Source organism: Poecilia formosa, unplaced genomic scaffold (assembly GCF_000485575.1).
Source record: "Poecilia formosa unplaced genomic scaffold, Poecilia_formosa-5.1.2 Scaffold789, whole genome shotgun sequence".
NCBI lineage: Eukaryota > Metazoa > Chordata > Actinopteri > Cyprinodontiformes > Poeciliidae > Poecilia > Poecilia formosa.
In genome coordinates this window covers 27,471-43,580 of record NW_006800728.1, presented here as the reverse complement: position 1 = coordinate 43,580, position 16,110 = coordinate 27,471, and the positions used below count along the sequence as shown (strand labels likewise).

The 16,110-nt window shown below is 37.5% G+C and overlaps 3 protein-coding genes across 3 annotated transcripts in view; all 3 read right to left on the bottom strand.

Annotated features, from left to right (window-relative positions):
- LOC103131576 (zinc finger protein OZF-like) overlaps window positions 1-3,086 on the bottom strand; it is a 7,463-nt gene extending 4,377 nt beyond the window's left edge. Inside the window, exons 1-2 of the mRNA XM_016666748.1 lie at window positions 2,510-3,086; window positions 9-451 (exon numbers count right to left, since the gene is read on the bottom strand). Of these exons, the coding sequence (XP_016522234.1) occupies window positions 9-451; window positions 2,510-2,930 (864 nt within the window). The 5' untranslated portion in view covers window positions 2,931-3,086. The remainder of the gene's footprint in view (window positions 1-8; window positions 452-2,509) is intronic.
- The window catches only part of LOC103131580 (gastrula zinc finger protein XlCGF57.1-like), a 100,151-nt gene that overhangs the window by 74,728 nt on the left and 9,313 nt on the right, over window positions 1-16,110 (bottom strand). The gene's annotated exons all lie outside the window — the stretch shown is intronic.
- Window positions 15,165-16,110, bottom strand: part of LOC103131573 (gastrula zinc finger protein XlCGF8.2DB-like) — a 3,388-nt gene continuing 2,442 nt past the window's right edge. Inside the window, exon 3 of the mRNA XM_016666747.1 lies at window positions 15,165-15,187. Coding sequence (XP_016522233.1) covers window positions 15,165-15,187 — 23 coding nt within the window. The remainder of the gene's footprint in view (window positions 15,188-16,110) is intronic.

Genomic DNA, 16,110 nt, shown 5'->3' with positions numbered 1-16,110 from the left:
ATTCTCATGTGGTCAATTAAACGACTCTTGTAAAGATATCTTTTTCCACAGGTTGAACATGTGAAAGGTTTCTTAGCCGTGTGAGTTGTCATGTGTGTTGTCAAGGAATTATTTTGAGAAAAGGTTTTGTCACAAATTTTACAAGAATATAGTTTTTGGTTTGGGTGAGCTTTCTTGTGTGTTTCTTGTTCTGAACTGTCAGTTTTGTCTTTCTGCTGTTTGTTCACCAACATGTCGTCAGTCTCCTGTTTCAGCACAAGCTGCTCCTCATCCTGACTGATGCTGAGTTGTTTCTCTTCCTCTTTGAACTGTTGATGTTCTGGTTCCTGTTGTTCCTGTTTTATCTGCAGAGGTTCTGGTTCTTCTTGATTTAAAGTGTATCTTCCCTCCTGGTTGCTGAGCTCACTCAGAACCTCCTCCTCCTCTTTACACGCCCACCTTTGTGGGAGAGCTGGACAAAAAGACAAAAAAAAAAGAAAAAAGAAAGAAGCTTTTAAATGTGAGTCAAACAACAAACCTTTCACTTTAATTTATTGATGCATCTAAACAGTACTTTTAAAGGCTTTTCTAAAATAAACTCAACAAATGTACTTCTTCTGAACAGAATGGAACTAGATGTGAGTCAAAATATTGTATCAAGGACTTCCTGATGAACAAGCAATGTGGCAATAGTTTTTCCTAGTAGCCCCGAGACAAATTTTCCAAAAAACCTTTTTCCTCCAGATAGAACTATATGGCTCAGAAATGTGGTTGCTGTCCTTCCATAGAACCAGCTCCCTCTTCTGCATCGCTCTGTAGTTTTTTCCTCTAAAACTGCAGATATATCGCTGAAATCTTCGCTGAAATCGTTCTCAACTTCCTCGGCTTCTGTGTATTCAGCCTTAGTTGTTTAAGGTTTGATTTACCCTGTGAGAAATATTTCTCATTGAATACTGTAAGAAATAAATATTTATTGATTTATTAATAAGCAATTAATAAATATTTATTTATTACTAAAGTTTTTGCACACAGAATGAAATCACAATAGTTAATATTTTTAAGACATGGAAGTGGTTTTGTCTACCCAGCATAGTGAGTTCCTCCATCATTTGTTCCTTACTATTGTGGGGGGCAGTGAGGGCTCAGCAGCGCTGGCCAATAAGGCTGGGCTACTGGACACATTCATCAGCTATCTATGATGGGCTAATTGCTTTTTAAGAGCCATTTTTAAGAGTTACTTTGGTTACAGTGATGGCGCTGCTTGATCAAAGTCAAAAGAGACAGCTCACAATTTAAATGGCACAAATTCCTTCAAGCTGCAAGAAAAGATTTGATCTTCTTCAGAGTGCCTCCAAGTGCAGCTCGGAGGCACTCAAACTTGAAACAGAGAGTTTTATTTTATCTAAATAAAAACCATAATGGTCAACAATAAATAATAAATAATCTGGGGACTGACTTTTCCCCAGATTATTTAGTCTAACAGCCGTTCCACTACCTGTTTTACGGATTCAAGTATGACAACAAATACCAAAATAAAAATAGTCTTCAGCGAACGTGTGTGGTTCCATTAAAAAATAAAATCCCGCCGTACCAGTAATGAGACAGGGGTGCCTTCAAGTATGCCAAACACTTGGAAATATGCAGTTCGGCCAGCCGGACTGCGAATCTTTCAGGCGTTAACTCCTCTTAAAGATGTACTTTGTACAAACCGGGATGCTGCACCATATTCTGTGACATCTGTAAATTGTGACTGTAGGAGGCGCTGTTGCAACTTCACATCACACTTTGCTATATTTATGGACACAGAATATGAGAGCGCTCATCATATAGTGGGACCACTCTGTAACTAAATATTTAAAACAAACCTTTTCTGCTAACTCTCTCCTTCCTCAGTAACCATCTGACCATTAGTATTGGGACGTTACTTTTTATTATTATTTTTAAAACAGCTTTATTACTATTAATAAAAGCTTTGCCATTTCTCCAAATAGCAAAGCTTTTATTATTTGGATAAATAATAAAATAATGTTGTTGGTTTTCACAATTATTCAAGAAAATAAGAAAATTATTTTTTAATTAATTAGATTGCATTTTAGCAAAGCTTATTTATTCACAAATGTAAATTCAATAGAATATTCCTTGTTTAGAGACTTTTAAAACTAACCTATTTAACTACTTGCAGCTACTCTTTCATTCAAGAAACGGAAAGACAATTAATACACTCGGTGCATTGCTCAACTTCAATTTATGTGCATGATGTTGCAATAACCCCTGGCTGATGTTGTTACTTTTATAAGGTATGTTTTTGTTGTATATTTACTGTACCTAGTTCTTTAAAACAAGAAGTCATAATCCAGGTCACTGTTGATAATTCCAAATCTATGTAATGTTTTCAGACGGATTAGTTATTCCAGCGTCTTTTGGTTTGGTGGAATAGTCCTTTAAATATTTTTACAAGTACAGCGTAGCCAAAAAGAGCTTTCTATAACCTGTCTCATCAGTATTAGTAAAACGTGAAGGGGTTTCATACATATTCGGTGTAAGTTTATCATCGGCATCTGGGTAAAGTCCAGGAGTCTGCGCTGATCGTCCGTCTCTTCCTCGATCTTAACGTTGATTTCTGTCTGATCGTCCATCTCTTCCTCGATCTTAACGTTGATTTCTGTCTGATCGTCCATCTCTTCCTCGATCTTAACGTTGATTTCTGTCTGATTCTCCATCTCTTCCTCGATCTTAACGTTGATTTCTGTCTGATTGTCCATCTCTTCCTCGATCTTAACGTTGATTTCTGTCTGATTCTCCATCTCTTCCTCGATCTTAACGTTGATTTCTGTCTGATCCTCCATCTCTTCTTCGATCTTGACGTTGATTTCGTTCAACTCTGTGAATGTTTCTTCAGCAGGAGTTACCTGCACGTTTATAAACTCTCCCTGAGGTTGAACTGAAGACATTTTTACTGCAAACCCTAAAATATTTACCTAAAACACCAAACTCGTCTTCAGACAACCGTCTCACAAAAGAAAAGCTAATGCTAGCCCGTGTGCTGTTTGTATCTTTCGGGTGTTTCACTCTGGCTGTACTGAAGCAACGGTAAACGACTTTTAGTTCCGCTTTGAATTTTCCTCTTTGAGCCTCCTCTTATAAGTTTTATTAAATAAAATAGTGTTCTTGGGAGGTCCATACATTGTTAGTGTAATTTTTGGAAAATAGCTTTTTTTAGTTGTTTGTATAATTTTATATGGAAATACTGACCTACTTTCATAGCAAATTTACGTTCAGGTGACTCTTACTGTATTTTCATCCTATCGGAAGTTAGGGTTTAAGAATTGACAATTTTACAATTTTCAAGGTTTTGACGATCTTTGTAAGCCGGAGATGTTGGTTTGTGATAACTTTGTGATAACTCAAGACCAAGAATAAGTAGGGAGTGCATAGTTAGAACAGATTGAAAACAACACTGAGCATGCATTTTTACAATAATTAATAAAGTGCCGCTTGAGTGAAAATCACTCATGTCTGCTTGGTACCTAAGAGTGAACATTTAGCTCTGTTGTTTTACCTGACTATTCTGTGGTCATTATTAATTTATTTCAGTACTTCAGATCACCAGAGTAGTATATAAAATAATGACACAAACTAATGTTTTCAAGCTTTTTCAGTTAATTATGAAATTTTATGCTTTTTATTAAATGTTTTTATAAAAGCTTTATTTACTAAAGTTTTTCATAAAATGTTTATATTAAACTTTTAATGTTCAAATAAAAAAAATACATTTTGTCAGAAATGTGGCCTGACACGGAAGCATCTTCATGCTGCCACCTACTGACAAGAACCTGCTACTACACCTACATTGTTTCAGCTGTTGTAGAAATCAGTGACTCCGCCATTTTTCTACAATCTGTGCTTCTGAATTTATTTCAATGGATTTTAAACATTCATATGTTTAAATAGTCACATTCAATAACATGGAATATTAAGTTTATTTCAGTGGCTCAGTCAGTTCAGTGAGTGAATGATGTGATTAGAATATAACTTCAGATCAACAAACAGAAATATTTTATTTCACAAATGTGGGTTTGAAGTCAGTTATCCAAAAACGCTTTTTAATCTTACAAAAGAACCTCATTGGAAAGTATAATTCATTGAGTTTAAGTCTTCTTAGTACGTACAAGAGTGGCTAAAATTATTTTAATGGCACATCGGGTTGTAGTTTATAGGGTTAGGGTTATAGGGTTTACATTGTTGGTTGACTTCTGCTGTGATATAGTATTACTGACCAATTTTATTTCTAAAAGAATGATGGTTTTCAATTAGTTTTAATGAAAAACGTTTGACCCTATGCGAATAACTGTGAAAAGTTGAGTATGTTTTGATTTTTTAAAATGTATTTTTAAGTAAAACATCTCAATTTAAAGTATTGGGGTAGTAGGACACTTGGTGTAATGGAATAAAAATATTTTAGTCTGCTAGAATTTATTGTTTTTTTCACTCACGGTCTATATTGTCCGTAATAGAGTTGACATAACATACCGCAAAACATATGTTTTTTCTGAGAAAAAATTATAAAATATGTAGCTAATGTTTGGCAATTACAGATTTTTTTTTAAAGTTTAATGCCTTTTTCAGTAGACTACCTAAAGAACTTTTTAAGAAATGAAAAGCTTGTCATTTCTTGAAGTGCCAAATGTATCTCCAATTATAGAATACCTTCAGAAATACCTTCACGTTTTTACTGATGAGTTAAAGACAACAAGACACAAGATAGGAATTTTTTGGGGGGCTGACGTACTCAAAATAAAGTACTCAGGAATAACAAATCTGTTTCAGCTGGAAATATTAAATAATGAGAATGATAAACCCTGACCTTTACCATTTGCTACTCATTATATAAGATCAAAACATAGTTTATGTTCAATGACTCCCTCAGCTCGACCTCACCAGCTTAAGAAAGCACTAAAGTTTATGCTTAAAATGATTAATTGTACTTATGTTTTGTGTGTAAATTGTTACATTTACGATTTAGGTTCGTTCTTTGGCTCATATTTTGTGTTCTCTTTTAATTGTATAAGTAAAGCACTTAGTCTGTTAAGTGTTCATTGAAAAATGCATATTGACTTTGTTAAAATTCATGCAATGGCAGCGAGGAAGAGATGGGTTCTGTGAACTGCTGCTGTTTGTATAATAAAGGTTTTCCTGATTTACTATTTGTTTCAAACAGAAGGTTTTACTCCAGTCTCTTAATTCCAGCCAAATCAATGAACGACCAAAGCAGAATTCAAAGATGGAGGTTTGTACTTATGTAAATCTATTCTGTCACACAATCTAATAGACAGAAAAAAAGAAAAATACCCTGATTATGATACTTTATAATCTAAAATTATGTAATGGGTCCCAGGGTTCTGGGCTGGTCAGCAGCAGATGAAGCTGAAAAACAGCAAATGAGCACACGGGAGACGCAGTCCATGATACTCATATCATATCATTTATTGAACAAACCAGTTCAGCCCAATTTACAGTTCACTAATTTACTGCATATATAATCTACATATTCCATCAGACATAAACAGCAATATTAGCTTTCCTTAAAACAGAAATAATCCCATCAACATCATATTTTGCCACAATTCCATTAGGTGACATGTACCTTAAATTTACTGCACTTTATATGCATATTTAATCAGACAGTGACATATTTCATGGGTATTCGTAAATTGGCATAACTATCTTTGAATTCAAAATACTTTAATCAAGTGAATGCATTAAATCTCAGCTGATAAAAAACGGCAGAGGAACAGGCAGCTCAGAGTCCCCATACACCGCCTACTGGTGAAACACTGTTACTACACCCATAGTCATTAACCCTTGTCCCTCAGTGGGGTCGGGAGGGGTGCTGGTGCCTCTCCAGCTAGCGTTCTGGGCGAGAGGCGGGGTACACCCTGGACAGGTCGCCAGTCTGTCGCAGGGCAACACAGAGACACACAACCATGCACACACACACTCACACCTGGGGGCAATTTGGAGAGGCCAATTAACCTGACAGTCATGTTTTTGGACTGTGGGAGGAAACTGGAGTACCCGGAGAAAACCCACACATGCACAGGGAGAACATGCAAGCTCCATGCAGAAAGACTGGGGCTGGGAATTGAACCCAGAACCTTCTTGCTGCCAGGCAACAGCTCTACCAACTGAGCCACTGTGCAGCCCCAGTAAAATAACAGCTTCTTCTAACTCTGCAATAAAGAAATGCATGCTCCTTTTTTTTCCCCTTTTATGTGCACAGACCAGTGGGCATCACAATTATATAAAAAGTTTTTATCATTTTTTAAAATCAAAAATTCAATCCATATCATCAATACATTTTCTAAGCAGAAAAAAACATTAAAACCATGACAAAAATGCATCAATTTCTCCAAATCATTGAAATAAAACAGATAAGTACAAAGGAAAAACACACAATGAAGATTCCGAACTCATTGTTTCTTTGAGAGACAATCTCTCCCCTACTTTGAATAAATACAATGGAAATAAAAAACTGCCAGAATGAAGTGAATGTTCAAGTATTCCAGCTAAATATCAGATTTTAAATGCTTTTTGTACAAAGCTGCTACATTTAAAAATGTAAGTCGGTTGCAATTACTCCACTTCCAAACAGCAAGTTACTGAGAATCTTACTTGAGGTTCACATTGTGCCATCAAACCTGTGTGAGTTCTCATGTGAACGGTTACATTTCTTTTGAGTGAAACGTTTTCTACAGGACCAACAACAGAAAGGTTTCTAACGTGTGTGACTCTTCATGTGATAACGTAAACTGGATCTACACACAAAACAATTTCCACAGATCTCGCATGAGAACGGCTTCTCACTTGATCTTGTGTGAATTTTCATGTGAACACTTAAACTGTAATTATGAGTGAACCTTTTTCCACAGGTCCCACATATGAATGGCTTCTCACCTGTATGAATCTTCATGTGAGAATTTAAACCGTGTTTTCCAACAAAACTTTTTCCACACGTCCCACATGAGAAAGGTTTCTCACCTGTGTGAGTTCTCATGTGATAAACTAAGTGAGATTTATTTATGCATTTTTTTCCACAGGTGCCACAAGACAAAGCCTTCTCACCCGTGTGAAATCTCATGTGAATATTTAAATTGTTTTCATAAGCGAAACGTTTTCCACAGGTTCCACATAAGAAAGGCTTCTCACCTGTATGACTTCTCATGTGAGCAGTTAAGCTATTTTTATAAGTTAAACCTTTTCCACACATCTCGCATGAGAAAGGCTTCTCACCAGTGTGAATTCTCATGTGAAGTTCTACACGTTTTTTAAGAGTGAAACTTTTTCCACAGGTCCCACATGAGAAAGGCTTTTCACCTGTGTGAAATCTCATGTGTACAGTTAAATTAAATTTACAACTGAAACTTTTTCCACAGGTCGCACATGAGAAAGGCTTCTCACCTGTGTGAGTTCTCATGTGATTAACTAAGTCAGATTTATTCAAGCACTTTTTTCCACAGGTGCCACAAGAGATAATCCTCTTACCTGTGTGAAATCTCATATGAACAGTTAAACTTTCTTTATGAGTGAAACGTCTTCCACAGGTGCCACATGAGAAAGGCTTCTCACCTGTGTGAACTCTGATGTGATTAACCAACTGAGGTTTCTTCCGGAAACTTTTTCCACAGATCTCACAAGAGAAAGGCTTATCTGCATGAATCGCCATATGAGTAAGTAACTGATAATTACAAACAAAACTTTTCCCACAGATTGTGCACGTGTAAGGCCTCTCACCTGTGTGAATTCTCATGTGTCTGCTTAAAGAGCCGTTTAGATGGAAACTTTTTCCACAATCTGCACATGTAAATGGTTTTTCGCCTGTATGAATTCTCATGTGATAACTCAAAGTACTCTTGTAAGCGTAATGTTTTCCACAGATTGAACATGTGAAAGGTTTCTTAGCCATGTGAGTTGTCATGTGTGCTGTCAAGGAATTATTTCGAGAAAAAGTTTTATCACAAATTTGACAAGAATATAGTTTTTGGTTTGGGTGAGCTTTCTTGTGTGTTTTTTGTTTTGAACTGTCAATTTTGTCTTTCTGCTGCTTGTTCACCAACATGTCGTCAGTCTCCCGTTTCAGAACAAGCTGGTCTTCATCCACTTCCTCTTTGAAATCTTGAGTTTCTGGTTGCTCTCGTTCCTGTTTTATCTGCAGATGTTCTGGTTCCTCTTGATCCCATTTTATCTGCACAGGTTCTGCTTCCTCTTGTTCCTGTTTTATCTGCAGAGGTTCTGGTTCCTCTTGTTCCTGTTTTATCTGCAGAGGTTCTGGTTCCTCTTGTTCCTGTTTTATCTGCAGAGGTTCTGGTTCCTCTTGTTCCCGTTTTATCTGCAGATGTTCTGGTTCCTCTTGATCCCATTTGATCTGCAGATGTTCTGGTTCCTCTTGATCCCATTTGATCTGCAGCGGTTCTGGATCCTCTTGATGTAAAATGGTGTTTTCCGGGTTGCTGGGCTCATTGAGAACCTCCTCTTCTTTACACATGCAGCATTGTGAGAGAGCTGGAGAAAAAGACAAAACAAAAGCTTCAAAATGTGAATCAATGAACCCTTCACTTTCATTAACAAAAACTAAAATAAAAACAGTCTTCAGAGAACATGTGCGAGTCCATAAAATGTATTATTTGGAGCATAGTCATTCCAGAGTCTTTCAGTTTGGTGAAACAACCCTTTAAATAGCTTTACATAGTGTTATAGTCAGGACCACCTAAGCAGAAACCAATTCTAGACCAAGATCAGTGCCCATGTCAGAAACTACCATTGTCTGGACTATTAAACATATCAATTAAGGCAATACCATAGTGGTAAACAACACTCAACTATGAACACTGTACAAGGCACAACAAGAAGTAACCAAGAGAAGGCACACCAAGACTGTTCTCACTCTCCCTCCCGCTGCATGAAGCCAGGCAGCACACAGCGCTGTAACATCTGCCACCATGACAAGGTGACAAAAACAATCAAAGAGCAACAAGCATGCTTCGTGTGCTGTTTCGTTCTTGTGTTTATTTTATTCGCTAATTAAATAAATATCAATGTATATAATTAAATAAAATAATAATAGCAACTGAAGTTTACACAGAGCATTACAAGAACGGCTCTCGGTGAGGCTCCAGTCCTATTTTCTTTGTAAAGAGCCATTCAGAAGAATCGGATTGTTTGTGAATGTCACATCACTATATAGCAGACTTTGGTACTTTAATTTCTGAGCCTGCCAATATTTGCATCCCTGTCAATTGTCTTATTGATATGAAACTTATTGCAGTAGCTCAGAGAAGAACTGTGATTATGCAGAAAAGCTTTCATCTTTCTTAACTTCCTATTCATCTGAGTTAACAGGGGATGCATATTTTGGCACAGCAAATTATGACCCTGCCGATATTTGCATGGCCTGATTTTCAGCTCAGAAGGTGTCATACAGATATGAAAGTCACTCTGGTAGCTCAGAGGATATGCGTCATTATGCATCATATTTCATATAACATATTACCATTATGTTACCAATATTTTCACATTGCAGGACATGCATTTTCTTCAGGGACATTTGGAGGCCGCTGATGACCTTCCTCATCTGTCGTCAGTGGACTATTTGATCTTATGCTTTCATTATGTTACAACAAAGGCTAAGACACCAACAACTGATACCACCAGCACTGTGTCAAGAACCCCCCCCCAGCTGACACAGATTGATGAATGTGTATTCAAGTTAGATTTGAGTAAAGTGGGTTCTATATGAATCATCTTTGCCGTCTTACCCTTCACAGAAAACTGCAAACAGCTGAAACACTGAATTCCTTTAAATCTAGACTAAAAACCCAGCTGTGTAGAGTTGCTTTTGAAACCTAGTCATGAAACGTTCATCAATAATCTGATTTGCAAAATGTAATATTGTTGACTCTGTGTTCTATGACTTTGTATTCCTGTTTTTATTATGTAAAGCACTTTGAAATGCATTGTTGCTAAAAGGCGCTAAACAAATAAAATGTGATTTGATTTGTTGTGACATAATGAATGCATATGATCAAATAGTGCACTGACAACAGATGAGGAAGGTCATCAGTGGCCTCCAAATGTCCCTGGTCAAAAAATGCATGCCCTGCAATGTGAAAATATTGGATGGTAATGTGTTATATGAAATTTTCTACATAATAACACATTCTCTGACCTACCAGATTGACTTTAATATCTGTATGACACCTTTTGAGCAGAAATCCAGGGCATACAAATATCGGCAGGCTAATAATGAGCTGTGCCAAAATATGAATCCCGTCGTTAAATCAGATTAATAGGGAGTTAAGAAAGATTTAAGCTTTTCTGCATAATCACAGTTCTTCTCTGAGCTACTGATATGAGTTTCATATCAACAGAATAATGTTTGGGGGAACTGGACAGGCCATTGCAGGGAGGCTCGGGAAGCCGTCCGGATGAAAAAAAAAACAAAACGTGAACGCTGTATGCGCTCGGTTTTTACCTTAGAATGGCCAACTTTCTGTTATTCCTTTGTCAATTTGATACAGTAGAGGCTTCCACACTTCCCATATCTGTGTCCTCTGTTACTTTTATCAGCAGTTAAAACTGTTTAATCCGTTGTTAACCTGTTTTTCCGAGCCTCCTTTAAACACAACATGAGCGCTACGACGCTGGGTTTACGCCTGTGCAGCAGCGAAAAAAAGGAAAAAAATAGGAAAAAAAAGTTTGGGAACCACTGTCCTATTAACATACCAATCTAGCATTTCTCAACGGGGGCAGTACCGTCCCACAGGGGGGCATTCAGAGGATGGCAGGGGGCGCTAGCAGAAAAATTTACAAAAGGGGGGCGCTGCAATTTGCACGAAGGTAAACTTTACACTTTAAATACACAACAATACCAGTTTAGACTTTGAGCAACTTGCTAAAACTGTAGAGTGTAACATTATAACATGCTTGGCTACAACATGCTCAGCTGGAGAAAAGTATGTCTGCTTTTCTCCATCGATACTCTTCTTTTCAGTGTTTGTTAGTTTTTGGCGTAGCTCCGTTCTCCTGCTACTGGTAGCTTCACCGCATCAGTTCAGCGTTACACCGGCTGATGATGTTGCTGTGATTCACTTTGTCTGGTGTCTGATTTTCAAATATTTTATGTTTTATTGAGGATTTTTGTACATGTGTTTTGGCAGTTCTGTGATCATGTCAAAGCAGGAACTTATATTAAAACATATTCTATAGTCCGTCTGGATGCTGCCCACTTCCATGGAAGGACAACAGAAAATCGCTCTTATAAACACGCAATGATTAAAATCATGATACCCTCACTGTGTATCCCTCAGAAAAACGAACCCATTTAAATAATTTTAAAAAATCTTTTACACAGTGTTGTAAGTGGTCCTATATGAAACGTACCACAGCACTTTTGAATTTCAATAATCAGAATATCAAGATTTTTTTCTGTTGTTTTAAAAAGCTTGTCAGTCTGCTTTTCTCCATCGATGCGTTCCCCGACCGCTCCACACCGTAGAGGGCAAAAAAGAAAGAAGAAAAATAAAAGACGTGCACATTGCGCAAAACTCAGAAACAGGAGAAGCGGAACGTATAACTGAGTAACAAACTAGATGTGAATCAGGGCATAAAAACAGAGAATCTGATGCTGAACAGTGAAAAATCAATATTAGTGGCGAATCAACACATAATGTGAAACACATGATGATGAGGGGCGCGCAGGTGAATATATGACGAGTGAAGATTACTGGTAGTGAGCCTCAATAAAAACAATAAAATAAAACTAGCAACAGAAAAAAACTAAAGAGGACATAACAATAAACCAAGAAAGGACAATACTAGTCAAAGAAAACTAAATGTAAAAGAAAGAAGTGCCAGTTATGATTGACATAATTGCAGTTCTATCCATGTTTTAATGTTGCAGAGCTCAGTCTTTTTAAAATTAGATCAAAGTTTAAACTGGCATGTTGTACATCTTTCATCTGGTCATTTTGTGCAATATTCAACAACTAACATCAGAAAATGCCACAGAACAAGAATATTTTTTCCCATTCTGATTAGATTTTATATCACCCTTAATTGTCTACTCCAGTGTTTCTCAACCTTTTTTAGCCCAGCGCCCCCTGTCCATTATCCAGGTCCCTCACCATCCCCCATCAAAGAATTTGCAGACCAATTTGCACTGAATATTATTTTATCATTAATATTATTATCACTGTTGTTGATGTTTTGTTTTTTATGCTCGTTTCTGTATTTATCATCAAAAATAATACCCCGGCGGGGAATTGCAAACCATCACCGGAGAACATTTTCATCAGACGCGGACTGTAAAACATTCGACTCATACGTCTCAACAAAGGTGTCCAAACCGTATTTATTTCAATTCATCTGTGAAATAAAATTAACCGTTTTAGGGCTTACGTGGTTAAGAAACATGATAATGTTACGAATATCTTTAAATGTTGCCTCTTCGGTCATATTTCATTAAGTTTTCTCACCAATCAGCGAGAAAAAGAGCCATGCGCGCTCCCGCGACAGGGCATGCGATTCTCGGGATAACGCTTGTTTCGAGTACTACAACACCAGATTTACGGATTCAGCGTAGCCACAACCTGTCTGATCGGTATCAATAAAACTTGAAGGTTTTTCTTACCTATCCGGTGTAAGATTATCTTCGGTATCCGGCTGAAATCGAGCAGTCTGCGCTGATCGTCCATCTGTTCCTCGATCTTTGCGTTGATTTCTTTCAACTCTGTGAATGTTTCTTCAGCAGGAGTTTCCTGTTCTTTCACAAACTCTCTCTGAGGCTAAGCTGAAGACATTTTAACTGCAAAAACTCACATATTTAGCTAAACCACAAAGACGTCTTCAGAAACCGTCTAACAAAAGAAAAGCTAAGGCCAGCGTGTTTTCAACTTCCGCGTGTTTCAGTATGGCTGTCCTGAGGGAACAGGAAGTGATGTTTAGTTCCGCTTTGAATTTTCTGCTGTGATTTGACTGTTTTGTTAAGAAAAAATCCTGCTGGATAACTCAAGACCAAGTACACGTAAGGAGGGAATGTTTAGTTAGAACAGATCAGTCTGAAAACAACAACAACAACAACAACAACAAAAAAACAACAACAACAAAAAAACAAACAAAAACAGCCCACTGATGATGTTGTTTTGTTGTTCTTACAATATTGAATAAAGTTCTGTTTGAGTGAAAATCACTCATGTCTCCTTGGTAGCTATGAGTGATAGCTCATTAGAGTAAACTCCTTAACAATTTATTTTTTTCCATCATTATTCATTTATTTCACTACCTCAGTTCACCCGAGTGAAACGCAGAATACTAAATAATTACACACAAACTAATGTTTTCAAGCTTTTACAGTTAATTATGAAGTTTTATGCTTTTTATTAAATGGTTTTATAAAATTTGTATTTTCTAAAGGTTTTTATAACATGTTTATATTCAACTTTTAATGTTTAATAAAAAGCTTTTATATCAAAAATGTGGCCTGACACGGAAGCGCCTTCGTGCTGCCACCTGCTGACAACAACCTGCTACTACACCTACATTGTTTCAGCTGTTGTAGAAATCAGTGACTCAGCTATTTTTCTACAATCTGTGCTGAATTCATTCCAGTGGATTTCAAACATTCATATGCTGGAGTGTGTTTAAACAGCCACATTCAATAACATTATCATTCGACTTAAAACACAGATGAGAAAACTGGTGTTTGCTAAATTCTCCGTGATACAAATCTATAAACAGTTTGGATTCTGTTAATTCTGTCAAGATGCAAGAAGAGGCGAATTTCCGTTATGCTGATCAATCATTTTATTTTAAATATGCTGTAGGAGCCGTAGTTTGATGACTAGTTCAGTTTTTGTCGCTTGTTTAACTTTTAGGAATTGCAGCGGCTGCAGTGCGCCACAGTAAAGGTGCAATAAAGCTGATAAACAGGTGAAGAACCAAAACTAGACAAAACCACTTCTACTTTGCCTTTACTCGGCCTCTGTGTAGGCTTCACCCTGCACGCGGAGCCGTTGCCATGGCAACCGACAGAGAACAGCTCAACGAGCAGATGGAGCAGAGATTACCGATCAGGGGAATCAGCACCAGAAAACAAACATGTCCCGCAAACAAAGTACGCAAAAACACAAAAACAGAGTCTGTTACGTTATGCTGCCAGGCTTGATGTCTATATTGTGATTAAGTTTTCGCCTGACCACCGCGGGTGGTTGATTAGCTGATTTAAAGAGCTGCTCTACTGATGATTTGGTGTGGGGGTTGTCTTAGTTTAGTGCTAACGGAACCAAAACACACCGAACTGCGCAGCACAAGGCTATCAAAGTCAATACGTATTCATGTCTATGGTCAGGTTACATTCTGTTGCATTCAATATTATCGGATAAAAGAGATTCATACGCTTAATGTTCGATTTGCCAGAACTATTTATTGAATTCAGTCACCAGCTGGGGTGGCAAGGCTCTCGTTTGGGATGACAGCTGCCACCCCAGTAGATCCGCCCCTGTTTCTGAGGGTTTTCTATACATTTTATTTAGAAATATTGAAATATTTTATGACTATATTGTTCAGTGGTCATTTGACATGATTTCACTCTTATTTTATTAACATGGTTTACCAGTTTGGATTAATGAAGAAAAAACATGCCAACCAAAAATGTACCAGGCACAGACCTGCAGCCCAGGGGCGGTTCTAGACGGGGGCCAACAGGGAAACTGAAGAAATTATACTGAATAAATGCCTTTTGTTAATATTTAGAAGTAGATTTATTTAACCTTCACAATTTTACCTTAATGAATTAAAAATTATAGTGCTGCACCTTTAGCTGCTGTTCCATCTGCCAGGGATCTGCAACCTCTGGAGACACAAGTGGCTCTTTGGCTCACTGATTATATCAAATGATGAAATATTGCTCTGGTTTTTGTTGTTTAATTCTTTTTCAAGTGTTGCCATGGAAAATCACCGTCTACCCTGACCCCTGTGGGAAATCTGGTCTAGAACCAGCCTACAAACCTCACTCCTTATTTATATAAATGTTTTTGTAATACTCTGTAAAATACCAGAATGTTCAGATAACTTTTATTTTGGCTGCCTGAGGACACATTTAGAATATTTAATCAGGTGTTATGATCAGTTACTCAGTACTTCAGTAGTTCAAATACTGCAAAAGAAAATACACAAGAACATTATTCCAGCAGGGAATATTAAATAAATAGAATAATAAACCCTGACTTTTACTATCTATTAAGTGTTTATTGAAAAATGAATATAGACTATTAAAATGCATGCAATGTTAAGGAGGAAGAGATGGGCTCTGTGGACTGCTGCTTATGTAGAACAGGGAGGAGATTGATTTTTTTTTTTTTTTTTTTATAGATTATCTGTCTCATGTTTAGGACAGTGGAAGCTTTAATACGTTCATAAAATTTATTTTTTTTAAGTTAGATGCTGCAGCTTTAAGCAGAAGTTCGGTGTGAGAGTCACTACCAGGTGGAGCAGAAGCGGCGCTCAGTCTGCGAAATATTCCCTGCCAGCATGCCTAGGTGGGCCCCATGTGGGTAGCAGCGGTTCAACCACAGAACTTAAATCGCAGCTCGAAAACTTAAATAATTTTGCGGGTTATTTGTTTAGCTTTCTGACCGTCATGCTAATCCGGGTGAGTGTTTGTAGCTGTGCGCCGCTTTACCTGCCATCTGATCCTCCATATGTCTTTTTACTGCGGTGAGCCTCGATGTAGCCAAACTCCGTCAAGTATGGCATTGTTTTTATGCCATATTAGATTTGTTGTGTTGATGCACTTTGACCTGCTTCAATTTTCTGCGCCAACACACAAACTTCTCCATTCACTCAGTGCGTTATAGTTCCACATCGCTTAAGAATTGTTGGTGCGCGTTTGCGCAGTGTGAAGGAAAGAGGAGACCAGCTGCACAGGCAGGCTGCGAAATGAGATGCAGGATCGGTTTGTGTGATTGGCAACAAGAGACAGTGATCGGCGATCACAGATCATACACTTTTTCACGGAAATCGGCCGATTATGATCGGTGACCGATCGGCACATCTCTAATATATATGTATATATATACA